The sequence below is a fragment of the Gavialis gangeticus genome, unplaced genomic scaffold, assembly GCF_001723915.1.
Source record: "Gavialis gangeticus isolate Ggan-Ray unplaced genomic scaffold, GavGan_comp1, whole genome shotgun sequence".
Lineage (NCBI taxonomy): Eukaryota > Metazoa > Chordata > Crocodylia > Gavialidae > Gavialis > Gavialis gangeticus.
Window position 1 is genome coordinate 21,374,895 of NW_017729033.1, and position 15,232 is coordinate 21,390,126.

Consider the following 15,232-nt stretch of genomic DNA (forward strand, 5'->3'; position numbering starts at 1 on the left):
ATGTCTCTATAATACTATTACATCCCAATATATTAACTTTTCAAGAATTCTAAGGGTACTTGTTAGAATAATGAGGTTCTATTACATGTCCATTACCAGAGGTTATTTTATTGATTCCTCTGATTTCCTACCCCCTTTTTAACCAGTTCTAGGCAATCACAATAATTGCTGCGATGAAGACTAACATATCACACTTATTTGTAAGAAAATATTTGTAAGAGATTTGAGACAGAATGGCTATTTATCGTTACCCTGTTATTTTAGGATGTTCAAAACCACCAGCCCAAGAGGACAGCCCCAAAATGGATTATATTGTATTCGGAATTCATCTACCAAGCCTGGAAAGGTAACTCATAGTAAAATCCTCAGGTTAATGAAATTTCAATTGCTGAATTATTGCAATTAAAGTGGAAGATGGCTAAAGGTTTTAGCAACCTGAAAATGCCTTTTTTAAACAAAAATAAATATACAAGCAGCAGCTGTTCTAACCTGCTTGCAGAACTCTGAGGATCTAAGATACCTGGCCAGTTGAGGAAATGTAACTGATTTTCTCCAACTTACTAATAAATGAAACAGTAAGATAATGTTTTCTTTGCTTAAATTTTAAATATAACACACATCATTTTTTCTAAAGGTATTGGTTGTATGGGATGAGTCTACAGAGAAAGTAAGGAACTACAGAATCTTTGAAAAGGTTGGTATCAATGCTATATATATAGAAAGATTCTCTCTGGTGTTTATTCCTAGATATATAAATAAGATGGTCTAAACCCCAGTTCCCTCGCCCTGGAAATGTAGAAAAGCCTGAACTTAAAAAAAGCAAATCTGGATCCAGAGCCTAAATACTTTTGATCTGGGCTTTCCAGTTAATGAATTATGGAGATGAGGAACCACCTGTAATATTCTGATCCAAATCTGAAAATCAGTAAAACTGAGGCCAATGGGTTTTTGGATCTCTGAGCTAAGTTGGGGTTGGTCATTCATGTATATGACTAGCTTGTTGCATATAAGAATTTACTAAGTTGTGGTTTGTTTGAAAGTACTTCATAGTTCCGAGGATGGGTAGGTGTTTTGCCCTTGGAAACAGTAGCATTTCTAGGTGTCAGAGATTACAGAAATGTTTCCTTCCCTCTAACAGGATACAAAGTTTTACCTGGACTCAGACACCATGTTTCTGAACCTTGGAAGTTTGATTGAGTACTACTCCACCCATGTCTTACCCAGCCATGACACCCTCACTCTCGGATGTCCTTATGGCTACTCTGGACCAAGGTGACGCAACCTGTATAATTCACTGACTGAGGTAAAAGGCACTGTGGAAAGATGGGCTCTTAGAGGAATGGTAGTTCCTACGAGCCTATAAAGTGAACAGAATAGCCACGCTGTTCGGCTTGACTGGGTTCGTTCTTTGCACACATGAAGACTGAGTTTGTTTCAACCACTTGTCCCACGGAGTATGGATTGCATACAGACTTCATCTAATGATCCCTTTGGTAAAATTTTCCAATCCTGATCACTGGACTTTGTTGGGCCTTTCTCCAAAGAAAGCAGTTTGGCTATGCTGTGAGAAGTCTTTGCAAGATTCGTGCCTTTTGTAGAACCGCTGCTATTACTTTCCTAGGCATGTGGATGTGAAGCTGGAGGATGGACATGGCCAAAGCAGTGTTGTGAACAAAACCAGTAGGAATAAGGAACTTCTGAAAGTAAAGCACAAGCTTCTTGTGCTCAGGAATACTAACTGACTGACATTCACGCTTTGAGTCAATATTGGTGCTTGACTGAGGTTTTGTAGTAATTTATAATTAACTTGTAAATAAATAACTAGAGTATTTCTGGCAAAAGTTGGATTCTGTGTGGCCAGAGGAAATCAAAAGGGCCACCTCTGAAGTCAGACCTTGCAAAAAAACATCCTCTGATCACTGTATCTGACTTCCAGGGTGTACCACAAGTACCTCCCCAGGGGACTGCTCATCTTGGAGCTCATCTCAGTTTTCTATGATGCTCAGTGTTAGCCACTCAGGACAGTTGTGGAATAGTATTGATTTTACTCTAAGGAAAGCTCTGTTAACTAGTTCTCAGCAGGGAGAGTGGTACCACTTTTTTTCTCTTCCTGAGTGCATGGGAAAAGAGAAAAAGAACATGTGAGCTAAAGTGGAGAAAACTCTGGAGCATACCCCAGATTCTCCTCAGAAGGCCCCTACAGAAGGAAGGAACAAGAAAGATGGGCCTAATATTTGAATCACTAATGAATAATTTATAAAATCTTATTAAAACGCTTGGATTAAATTGTCAGTCTCAAATTCTGTACGTGTGAAATACATTGTTCTCATTGCACCTTCTGGGAATCTGAAATTTATTCTCTGCCATTTTTTTTTAATTAGCTACTTGGTTTGGCATCCAATAACTCTGGGATCATGCGTGTCTCACTGTTTTAATATATGAATTCATTTTCTGTCGGCTAAGAACAACATGTGGAATTTAAAAAATCCCTATCAATACAAGGTGCTTGTAGTTCTTCTTACCAAATTTGTGTAGAAGAGTCTTACAGCCAAGGTGTTAAGAGAATCACTTTAACATCATTGACTTTTTCTAGTGCACGTTATTAAATGTCCTGCATTTCACATATATCAAAAGTTCTGTAATTATGTCCTTGGAAACAAGTTTAATCTTTCTGAACCTGAAATGGAACTAATCCAGCTTTATATGGTGAGGCTTCTGATTCCAGATTGGGGAATGGCCTTTCTTCTTGAGATTGGGGAATGGTCTTTCTTTTTGTTGACTTTCTGCACACCAGCTTTAATCTCTGACACTAACTTTTGCTTATTTAAATTATATGCATTGAACAAGATGGTTACAATGTGCGAGTCTTCTGTTTATAAAAAATTAATTAAATATGGTTTGGTGTTTTGTTTTTTTTTCAAATTTACCAGAAGTATTGCCTCTGATGAATTCTTGAGAGGGATGTTTGGAGCCACAATTCCTAGCTTCAGATTGCTGCTTTGATGCTTTTGAACTGACTTATCTGTAATTATATTTATCTCTACTTAGCCTTAAAGTGTGTTTATAAATGTAAGCTAACACTACCTTGGAAAACCACAGTGCTACAAGCATTGGATTGTGATTTTAATTGGTAAAAGCTTTTCTTTTTCTGTGTGGGTATTCTCTGGATGTTCTTCTCTGACTGTGAACATTCAGCCAATCAAGTGCCTGTAAAAACTAGTCAGAGCGGTTCTATGATGCGTGCAGAGAGCCAGCCTTAGAAGAGAGAGGATTGCCCAGATATCACTTGGATTTTTCCCCCTTCAGAAGTTAATCAAATTAATTCTGCCCCCTGTGGAAAAATATGATGTTGCCATAAAAGGCCATTCACTCACACTTACAGACTTGCTGTGTTGCAGGGCGCAGTGAGTTCAAATATATAATTTTGGTAGCATTTTGTTTAGGCCCTTATAATGAATATTATTAATCTCAAATCCCTTAAACTGGAAAACATGTAATCAAATATAATAAAACATAACACTGTCTTTGTGTATAGTATGAGATTTGCAAATATGTAAATATTCATTTTTCTATGCCTTAATTTCCTTGTGATAAACCTTTGAACATGTATGTCTATGAGCTGAATAAATTTTAAGGCCAGTTCCTATGAAACATGCATTATCACTCACCTGTAATATACTTAAAAGGAAGAACTTGTCCTCTTGTTGGGCTATGTTTAAATGCACGTGCTCCTAGAATTCTGATCTATTTTTTTCAACGCCATTGAAGAATAGCGGTGTTCATGGGAAGCTCTTTCAGAAGCTTACCATTTCAGCAAACAAATATGAATTATGCACCTGCATCATTTTATTTATGGAGACGAATCCATAAATAAAAAAGAATATCACTGAACGTGGAGTAGCCTTACTGTAAATAAGACCCAGGACTCCAAGAATGTAATGGAGCTGGGATGGGTAAGTTCTTTGATGTGTCCTGGATAGACTCCTATTATGTAGCCCATTCTGCATTTCCCAGGAGGCTGGTGGTTTGTTTGAATGGAATCTCTATCTGAGAGTCTCTCTCTAAAGCAAGGTGATCCTGGGCAGGTAAGACTTTGCCTAGAACTTGTCGCTCAGTACTTGGTGCTGCCATCAGTTACAATGTACCAGTAATTGTGAGTCAGCACTGGCCATCCCCACTTGTTAGAAGTTTTCTTTTTGCATGCAGAACTAAGAGAAAACACTCGTGTCACTTGGGTACAACTTTGACCTTTTTAAAAAAAGGCTGGTGGGCACATGAGTTAGAAGAAATATACCTTACAGCAACGACTCTAAACCAGTGGATTTGCACAGGGGTGATGTGCTTGCCTACTTGTAAGTACTAAGGAACCTTTCTATGTTTAAAGATTTCCAAAGAGCAGAGACAGCCAACAAGCCAGTCTATCCACAAAATGAGAGAAAAGGAGTGAGAACCTGAGTTCAAGAACCAAGTTGAGAGAGGTCTTGCCCCAGTTTACCTTCACTTAAAACCTTCTCTTTGGCTAGGGACAGACATTCAGAAAGACAGAGCCTGAATTGATTCCATCTTTGCAGGTTAGTCTAACCTGCCGAGGTTGAACTGTTTGGTTTTTTTTTGGTGGGTTTTTTTTTAACAGCACCGATATTCTTTGTGGACTGAGGAAATGCCGACACGTGCCTGCAGTTGTTCAGGCCAGGAGCCGAGGGGGTACTACAGCGCACCCTTAGCTGCAGGGAAGTTGTGTGTGGGGGGTGGCCAGCCTGGGCAGTAGCCTTGGCTGAACTGGCCATGGAGGGGTTTAATTCCCACCCCCACCCCCTTCCACTGGAAGGGACCCAAGCCAGGTCTGTTGAGCCCTCACCCCTCAGTGATGCAGCAGCAGGTCACCATGGCTTCTGAGGCAGAGTGGGTAGGGAAAGGGGTTATTTTCTCCACTGTCCCCCAGGGACTGCAGCCAGGTCTACCCACCCTGACCACCGTTACTCACTCCCTGCTTGGGGCAAGCAGTAGAATAAAACCCTGGATGCCAGAGGGAGCAGAGGTAAACCCTGCCCCAGGGCCCTGCCGGCCGGTGTCTAGCTGCACCCCTGCTTGGCAGCTGCAGCAGCAAGGGGGTAAGGCTCTTGATAGGGGCAGCAGCCCCTATCGTAGTGTTGGGGAGCATGAGCCCTTTCTCAGGGAGGTGGGGGGGGCACTGTGCTGTGGGGGTGGGCAGAGCTGTGGCAGACTGCATGGTAGCACCAGGGCTTGGAGAGGGCCAGAGCCCCCGCCAGCACTGCCATCCTCTGTACAGCTTTCCTCGCCGCACAGCAGGCCGCCTCCCCGCCCCCCACCGCCCCTGTCAGGAAGGGGCTCACACTTGGGGAAACTGGCAGGCTTGCTGTCCCATCATGGTTGCTCCCCCCTCACTGCTCCAGCGGCTGAGTGCAGGTGGGGCCAGACTCTGGCCAGCTGTGCCCTTTTAGGTGGGGGGCAGGGAGTGGGGTTATTCCCCCCTCTACTCCCAGGGCACCATAGCAACGTCTGCCCACCCCGAGCACTGCCATTGCTACCACTTGCTCTGTGCCAGGGCAAGCAGTGGAATAAAGCCCCTTCACCAGATGCCATACGACCTGTTTTTAAGAACAGGTTGTCCTAGCCGCCTGCGGAGGGTTTAGATTGAGAGTGTGGTCGGGGGTAGAAAGGTAAGAAAGATTTGTTGACTTAAAAAAAACCCACAACTACACATAATAACAAGACAAACGATGACAGACAAAAGCAATTCGCATTGGCAACTTATCGGCAGTCCCTCTGATGCCTGATACACAGCAAGCTTCTTTCTGCACAAAGTTCAGCGAGGTCAGGTGTCCCCGAACAATGCTGTCAGAGGGGTGTTGGGAAGGACCCTGGAATACAGTTCTTGGGCTCCTTGAGGTCCACAGGCCCACTGATCCAAGCAACAGCTAACTAATCCTTCTCACAGAGCTTCATCTTCCTTCTGAATGGTTTCCAGATCTTTCAGCTAATTTATAGCTTTTGAAGGACACTGGTAACGTACGACCACTCAGATTCCTTTTTCTTCAACTGTCCATAGACTGACCAAGAGCAATACAAGCCTTGCATTCCTTTGATAAGGTAATTTTAACTGCGCCACAGGGCCTTACTACTTCTAGGCTTTGCTAAATTTACTAGGCCTTACTTTATACCAGGCCTCACTACCTCTTAAACTATAATTAGGCTTTTAGCAACAACTTGTAGCTTAATATCTAAACAAATACAGAAAAACACTTGGTCTAATCTGCATAGAGCCTTCAGCAAGCATGTTTATCACACAGACATACTTTTCAGCTGCCACACAGGTCAGACAAACGCTTGTCTAGGATGACTTGAATAGCCTTGGGTGCAGGTTGGACTTTGACTTCTGGGGTTCCTTCTGGTCCTATCTTTCTATGATTCTATGAATTGCTCCCTCCCTCTCTTAGTCCAAGGTATATGTCAGATCACAGGCTCTTTGTCTTTGTAACTTTCCCAAAAAAAACAGAAGCTGCTGCTCAGCAAGGGCAACAAAATAAAAATGAAGGTTTGTGGAACAAGTAAATGAGGTAGATCTGAGCCAGAAGCCTCATATGCTTTAGAAAGCCAGTGATGATAAGACACTAGAAACATTGCAACTTTAAAACTCCTTTTCTGATTTCTTTGCAGAAAAATCCAGCCTGGAGTAAGGGAGCTTGGATATAACATTCCAGGGAGATGGGCCCTGTTAGGGAAAGATGGCAATTTTTGGAAGATGAAGCTTATAAAGCAAAGTTATTTCAGTCACAGCTGACAGTAGTTAAGACAGGATGGGGTACTGAAAGACGGAAAGAACATTTGATCTTATTATTATATACTGTCTCGGCCATAAGGCGAGCCCACTTGTGGACCCAGGCATTCTTGTGCTAGGCACTGAACAGGGATCTGTATCAGGATTCTCCTTGTCCAATGTGTTCAAAATTTAAAGACTGGAGGTACGTGGATACAGACACGTACAAGGTAACATTGCTGATCAGCATGATTAAGCAATTTGTGTGCTGAAACTATAAATCTTTTGCATTGTAATCCAAGACTGTATTCACTCCTAGTCTCAAACACTGTTGTAAGGAAGCTGTAATTGGAAGGACGTTTAATATCTTTAAAAAATATTTTCAGGTAGATTTTTAATTTCTGGTTTTGACAGCAGAGGCACTGTACACCATTCCTTTGTTACAGAAGTGCTATATGAAGTACTTTATCCTTGGTTATTCATAGCTGTATAACTTAAACAGGTGAGTTCAAGTTCACCTACAGGCTTGGACAGGACTGGAAGAACGTATACTGTCTCTGCTGCCTCCTGCTTTCTCAGATTCCTTGAGCCTCTGAGGCAGATGTGTTGAATGTAGAGACCTCTGCTGGTTAAGTGGTAGAACCATTTCCAAATGCAGCCAACAACAGGCCGGGTGATTGTGCAAAGAGAAACCTTTGCTACATGACCTTGTGAAAATTTCTTAGAGCAATTAGTACTTAAAGCTCAACATCAGTCAATATCAACTGGGGGTGAGTAACAATTGCATCCATTTTATAGCTGGGGATGCTGAAACATTGCAATTTCAGTGAGTTGAATGTATCAGAAGTCTGGCAGCACCAGGATGATACTTTGGTTCTCCTGACTCTGGCTTAAACATTAAACTTGCCATTGTGGTCTATCACTTCTATCCTCTTCTTTTAACAATTAATAATTACTTTTTGTTATGAGCTTGGGTAGCTGCTTCCTATGGCTGTTTCATTCCTTAATGGACTTAATCAGTAATGGAGGCATTGCAAATAAATGTTTCCATGTATAACTTTGCTTCCATATATACTCTTGGGGTATGTCCAGATGCGTGCACGCTTGTGTTTTCCCCAGTAACAAATAGTAGCAGCACATAGTTGTGTCTGTGCTACTTGCCCCCTGGAAATGCCTGTGCACAAGTGCTCTGGCACATAGCAAGTTGCAGGTGGGTTAGGGGAGGCTGAGGTCAGCACCTGGGCTGGCCCCAGCAGCCTTACCTGGGGTCCTGGGGGCCTTCTGGGTGATCCAGGTGCACAGAGCCTGGCTGGCAGTTGGAGCATGGCTCTAACTGTCCAGGCTCCAGTTTTGGGTGATCTCCTGGTGTCAAGACCCCACCCCATACCATGCTGCAAATTAGCACAGTGAATACTTGGAAGTGCAGCACTTGTGGTTTGCAGCACAGCGATGGGTCTGCAGCACTGCAGACCCAATGTGTGTGCTCATCTGGACATGCCCTTACTGTTTAAAATAAGATAATTGCAGTAATATGTAACTATAGAATTAGGCACTGGGTTGGATATAATTGAGTGAGACAAAATAAGCCAATAAGATTAGAAAGCTGCATGCTTTCACAAAGTCACATAACCATTCCTTTTTCATTTGCATCATTCTTTAAAGTGCTTGGTTAATTCTTTTTTTGCTCCAGGTTACAGCTTCTCTTCTGCCATCTACTTCATGTTGATCCTCTCTGGAAAGAACTTGTAATAGAATTGGTTCTGTTCTGGGTGGATTCCCATATCCATGCAGAACTTCCTGGGACTCCACGCAAAGGCAGAGAGGGCACTGTTCAAAGGATTGAGACCTAATTTGCTGAATTTTACTGGTTTGCCTTTGCAATGGCTGCTAAGCACAGTGTGATCATTTTCAGGAGTCAGCAGCTATGGTCCACAGGCAGAATCTGGCCCACATAGCAGGGCTGGCAATAGCAATTTGGTGGTGAGGGAATTGGTGGCAGCTGATGGCAGCATTCAGTGGTGGGAGGGAAACTGAGGTGCATTAACTTAGACTACCATTAGCTAAAAGGTTGCTGACCCCTGACTGGGTATACTTAGGATACTTAAGGGATTTTAACAATTTCATGGGCCTTGTCACATGGGACACTTAGCATGTGTTTTATCTGAGATTGTAGTAAGTCTTACTGCACCATATTAAAAGCTAGAATGTGTTCTGAGCAGTTGCCTGTTAATGCTTAATAATGATCTCAACCTGCTCTAGACAGGGCTGGAGCTTGCTGTGCCTCTACCCCCGGACACCGATTTAGGCACTGGGTATTGTAGCTCATGTGTCTGCCTGTGAGGACATGCAACCCACATGCCCAGAGTCCCTCATGCCTTCCACGCTGTGTGACTACTCGAGCACTCCCCAGCTCAGGAGTCTCTGCCCTGGCAGGCTGGGGCAAGCTGGGTCTCTGCCACTGGCAGTAGGCAGAGGAGAGGCATGTGGCAAGGCATGGAGAGCTGACCCTGGGAGAGGGTGTGTTCCTGTTGCTGGAGGTGCACCTGGGCTGCTGGATGTGTGGAGTGAGGCGGGTCTCTACCACTGGCGGTTCGGAATTGGCTCCAGTGCAGTGCTGGGGCTGGGACCGACAGTCAGCCGATTGCTTGTCCCAGCACCACACGAGAGTCTTGAACTCACGTTATGTCCATAGAGCAGTCCAACAACAGCTCAACAAGCATTACTTAGCACAATCTGAAGATACTACTCCCCTGAAAAGTTGTAACTTTGCTATGATACAACTGTACTTAGCATGTGTTTTACTGCTCAAATGCATGGATGCTCACGTTTTAAGTACAGCTAACACATCCTAAACGCAACATGCCTTATGCTATATTTGGTGCCATCAAAGCTTTCCCTGAATGATGTTTAGCAGGTATTTTTCACCCCTTTAGCTTGTAATTTCCTTTGGCCGTTTTTCAGTCTTCTCATTACTTTACTTTGTACATCTCCTGATTATTTGAGCTGCTTCCTAGATTTGGATTTATGGACATCCATTTCATTATTTTTTCAGTTCTGATTGGGCTGTAAATAATTTTTAAAAAAGTTTGCTATTGGCACTGTTCCTTTCTGTAATATTTAAATGGGATAAAAGTTTAAGAAAGAATAAGAAAGATCCTTTATCAGGACGCTTAATAAAAAATGTCTAGAAACACCACAGGTACCATAGAGGCCATTCATTTAGAGAACTGCACCATAAACCTGCCAGGTACAAGATGTTTAGGATTTTGAAGGCTGACAACTGCTACCAGATTTGCCCATCACTTTGAGGTGTGCTCATTTATTAGGGATCTGTTTCTAGGGTCTTTGTAATTCTATCAATGTGCTGCTTGTGTTACTTGTGTTTCTGCATGGAGCTGTATTTCCTCACCCCCAATGGAGCTACCTTGCAGGACTCAGTTTCAATCAGTCATACACACAAACACACAGATTAACGTGACATGCCTGCCCCAGCTGGGTTGATCAGCATGTCCAGGCTGACACCCTCATATGCCAAGAAGCAGTTCATCAGAGCAACAATAAACTGCAGTCAGACAAGCATGCAGGTAAACAGAATACCTCTGAATCAGGCTGGGTGTCCAGCTGACACCCTCATGGGCCAGCATTCAGTTCATTAGGGCACGTCTGAGCCAAACTGGGTCAATCAGCCTGTACAAGCTGACCCCCTTACGTGTTTCAAACTCAGCACGTCCCAATCTTTTGTCCTAACTGTCCTAGTAGGGGTAGCCTCTTGATGAGCAGACCCCACAGTATTTCTGGGCTTCACAGGGATCTTTAGCTTAGGTAAAAGAAGCATTGCTGCAGAGCAAATGGGGAAGGAAAGTAAAGAAGGAAACATACACCCAGTTATTACCAGTTGCTAAATATATGAAATATATAATGGTACTAGTAGTAATTGACATGCAAAGGAAAACAAACACAAACAATTACAATACTACCCTGGTTTCATTAAGTATTTGGGGAAACTTAGCTCAAGCTTAACTAATACAGTTCAGATTCAGAAATCTATGCCTAGAGAGGAGAGAGAGAGCGAGAGCTGGGATCTCACCAGTCCAAGGCACTCGGGCTGCAATGCTGACAGGTAACGTTCTTAGCGCAGTCCTTGAAGGGAGATGATCTGTTTCTTCCAGCTTCTCGGGAACAACAGTGGATGGTGTCAGATTCCTCCTCTTGAAGCATACACTTTGCTGCTTTTTTACAGATTTTTATACCCTCAGTTCAGCTTCTTCAAGGCATTCTTTTAATAGTGTAAATAATTGTCTTTTCTATTGACGACGGGTTATCTGTGGTTTGGAACATCTCAAGAAACTGATTAACAACCAGGAAAAACCTAAGTTTTTAAGGAGTAACCAGACACTTAGGAGTCAGCTTGAAATCCTTATGGAAAGCAGATATACTGGGTGGGATACCTCATTGTTGCTTCAGAAACAATAGATAGCTTGCAGCGTCAGGGTTTTGTATTTTTACCTGTTGTGAATAAGCCTCATCTTAGCATGACATTTCCATATCTTACTATAGTCTTTTAACAGACCTAAAGGAACTATTGGAGTGTTCATAAACTTTGTGTGGAGGACTTCCACCAGTCATCCTGGGAAAAGTATGACCGCATTTGTGGTCAGGGCTCCAACGGGCTGGACATTGTGATGAACCCTTAACCATTGTTCAAATGTTGCCCATACCCCCTCTGACTCGGTCTCTTGCCTCAGCATTCCCTAACCTGGCAACTGAGTTTTAGTCAATCAAGTTTAAATAGGCCTCCCATAGTGAGACTGGGGAATGCATGGCCCAAGATGCCTGGTAAACTTTACTTCCGCTTAGTTATGGGTAGGTGAGGTGTGTGGGGGGTGGAAAGTCCTTTGTAAATCCAGATTAGAATTGGTCTGATAAATGCTGAGCTGGGTATGTGTAAATCTGGGTTGACTAGCATTTGGAGAACTGATTCCCCATCATGTAGTGCTCCCCTGCTTCTCTGATCCCAGAATTCACTGCGGTCTTTGCTTTGGGCTTTCTGTTCTCCATCTCCCATGTAAATGAATTGTCATCTGGTTCCATCTTGGATGCAAATGAGACCTAGGGCAGTTGCTCCCTTATCTGGGGGGCTTTAGATGCATCTCCCACTGCATCTTCATTGTCTTTTGTAATCAGTTCTTGTTGGGGGCCGTGTCCTGTGCCAGGGTTCCCCAAGAACATGAAGCTGAGAGGTAACACAACAGAACAACTAGAAAATTCAAAATTTCACTTGAATTTTGAAAAGGATTTTGCAGAGACAGTTGTTTTAACAGATTGAAAAGAGGTACTGGGGCAACTATCCCCCAAAGGCTGGTGGGTTTCACTTTGATTGCTCAGTTTGATCTATTATTTTAGATTTTATGTTTAATCTCATTGCATTGTTTACTGCTTTTCCTATGTTTTTTACTGCAGGCACAAAGTCAATATTTTTCAAGGTCAAAGCCAAAGTGATCTATCAGCTAACAGACAAGATGAAAGTCTGGCAGCATCACCTAATCAGTCTAATTTAACTGCTCTGCCTTTTCCCACCTACTGTTTTCATTTTTTTATTGTCTTTTTCAGGTCAGATAAGTACCAGGTGTGTGTGTGTGTGTATGCACATGGAGTGAGATAACACAAGACCTAGAGACAGGTTCCAACTTGATGACAGGAAAGCTAACCATGTTTTCTGCATGAAATTAACCTTCACAAAAAAAGCTTCCCAGAGATGGAAAGGGCCATGAGACATTGTTTTAAATTTCTAGGGAAAAAAAATCTTTCATTACATTGAAAATCATTACATTTTCTAGGTGTAACCACTTCCTATGGAAAGCTGGAATTCATCTGGGACCGGGTAAAGCTTAGCAGTTGAACTCTAGGCACACTTCTAACTACATAAAACTGGGAGCCATTTCTCAGCCCCTGTTATGCTCAGGATCCTGGTGATTAACCAAGCTCACTACTTCCCAGGGCAGGGAACTGTGCTAAAGTCCTGTCCCATCCGCTACACTGGGAGACTTATGTAGTGGGGAGTGAGACCCTTTCTTGGGGACAAGCGAGTTCCCTGGAGCTGGTTGAGCCCCCATCCAGCCTGGAGTGGCTCACGTCTGTGGCCCGTGCCCTGATTCAGGGTGAACCCAGAAATGATTAGAACTCCAGGCTCTGATTATCCTCCAGCTGTAAGCGGTCACAGGAGAAAGGAGTCACAGGTGATTGGCCCTCACCAGAGCCAGCCAGTTTAAAAATAAGAGGGCAGAGGCCCATTTTTCCCCAGAGAGGGACTTGAGAGCACTATCTCCTGGGCAGGAGTGGTGCAGACTCATGCAGAGGCACACAGAGAGGCTTTGCAGTGGGGAGTTGGGACCACGGAGCAATGAGGCTTGATGACTGAGGTCTGTCAGAGAAATACGTCAGGCTGAAGAGACATTGGGATTGAGATTCCAGCCAGCTGATGGAAGATGGCTGATCATAAGGGGTGTTGATCCTTAGACCTGAGTTTCAGCCCTGTACTCAGGGTAAGTTTTTGGGATCTGACTTGGGAAGTCCAGGAGAAACTTTCTCTCAGTTGGCCCTGGGAAATGCTAAGGCATCAATCAGGAGAGTTGCACTCAAATAATAAACTGAAATAGTGATTGAGGAAAAAGTGGGAAGCCCAGAAGTGCATGCAGCCAGACAGCCAGCACTGGCTCTAAGTGTTACTTAAGGACCAGGATGTAGAAGATACTAGTTTTACCATATGGGGTGGCAAGGACAGGGCGTAGGGGAGGTTGGAGCCCTGTGAAGAGGATCCATCTGTAGGAAGAGTTTGCAGTCCTTGTTATCTTGTTGCCAACAACCAGCTTCCCTTTCCTTTTCCATCAAGGTGTGATGGACAAATGTGCAGAGGCGGATGCAGCTCAGATCCAGAAATGCAGAGTAAGAACTTTCCAGCTACATTCATACTACAATATAAACCTATTTAGAACAAGTTTGGCAATACTATACAGCACACTTCATTAAGTTATAATTACCATTTAAAGCAGCTGGTCCACAGTAGGTCAGAATGTTTTTGATGAGTTTTATTTTAAATCTCTGGGTTTCTATTGCAAATCATATAGGTGTAGGTGTTTGCTACACAATATTAATACTGTTAGGTGTGTACCCTGCACCATACTTAAAAGGATCTTGCATCATACTGGTTGAAAATCACTAGCCTAGATGCTCGTTGTGTTATACATTTATCAGTGGTTTTCACCCACCTCTGAGCCTTAGATATCTAAAATCCTGAGCCAGATCATGCAGAAGTATTACCTGCAAGGAGAATATTCTCTTTGCAGATTTACAGCAAAGTGTGCAGGGGTGGCTCTTTCCATTTAAGTCCTGTGGAAAAACTGTCAGAGTTATTGTGGAAAACCTGTTAGTCTGGCATGCCAGAGACCACCTTCAGAATTGCTGTCTAAAAGGCCAGGAGCAACCACAGCATGGAACTGTATCACATCCACAAATGTCTAAGAGACTGATGGCCCCAGAGGGTGGAGGGCCTGGAGAGACCTGGAAAGAAAGATGGCAGTCTGGCCATGCAAACTGCCCAGGTCCCTTGGACACAAGGCACCATTCTGGTTTTTATTTTTGATAAACAGATCTAAAAAGTAACCCGAGAGAAGTGGTTCTCAACCAAGATATCAGGGCACTCGGGTGTGCCACCAGAACTATAAAGGATGGTGTGAGGAAATAAGTGAGGTGTTAGGAGACAAGCAGATAAGCACAGGCTCAAGCTTGTCCTTGCCTGTACAAACCTCCATTCCCACTGCCAGACCCCTCTGCAAGGAAGTATGCACTGTAATCTGCAGGGATTCTGTTTTTTCCTGTTTAAAAAAAATCCAAAATTATCTGATTTTAAAATCTCCAAATTAATGTTTTTCCATTAAAAAGTGTGCTTTTGCACTCGCGCTCTCTCTGTCAGTTGTAAATATATCAATAAAACATTGTGTTCAATTTTAAAGCAATTTGGATGTCTACCAGTGCGTCAATTGTTATAATAATTAATTATGAACACTTCTATATTTTTGGCATTTCATTTTGTTTTGTTTATCATGGAAAATCAGAGCTTCCACCTTCACTCATTAGAACATGGGTCCAGCTCTGGCTGTCCCCCTATTGCTTTGTGATGCTGAGCAGTGCTGATATGCTGCTCCTTGCAGGCTGGAACTCTGCTAGTCTGCAAGGGGAGACCCAAGGTTTCCTGGGTTTTTTCCTTTAAAGGAGAAAGTCTGCATTTTGCCACAGTTTTTCATGGGAAATGGAAAACCCAGATCGCTGGTAATCTGTAAATTAGTTTTTTAAATGGAGTGCTACTCAATTCACAAATGTTATGGAGGGGTGCCTTGAGTTCAAGTGGGTTGAGAAACACTGCTCTAGAGTCTCACAAGATGGGTGAAATAAGAGTGA

The 15,232-nt window shown here is 43.2% G+C and overlaps 1 protein-coding gene across 2 annotated transcripts in view; it reads left to right on the forward strand.

The window, feature by feature from the left end:
• The window catches only part of SH3BP2 (SH3 domain binding protein 2), a 40,198-nt gene extending 37,910 nt beyond the window's left edge, over positions 1–2,288 (forward strand). For both annotated transcript variants that reach the window (XM_019526432.1, XM_019526431.1), the window contains exons 11-13: positions 265–346; positions 635–694; positions 1,139–2,288. In XM_019526432.1, coding sequence (XP_019381977.1) covers positions 265–346; positions 635–694; positions 1,139–1,276 — 280 coding nt within the window. In that variant the 3' untranslated portion in view covers positions 1,277–2,288. The remainder of the gene's footprint in view (positions 1–264; positions 347–634; positions 695–1,138) is intronic.
• The last annotated feature ends 12,944 nt before the right edge of the window (positions 2,289–15,232 follow it).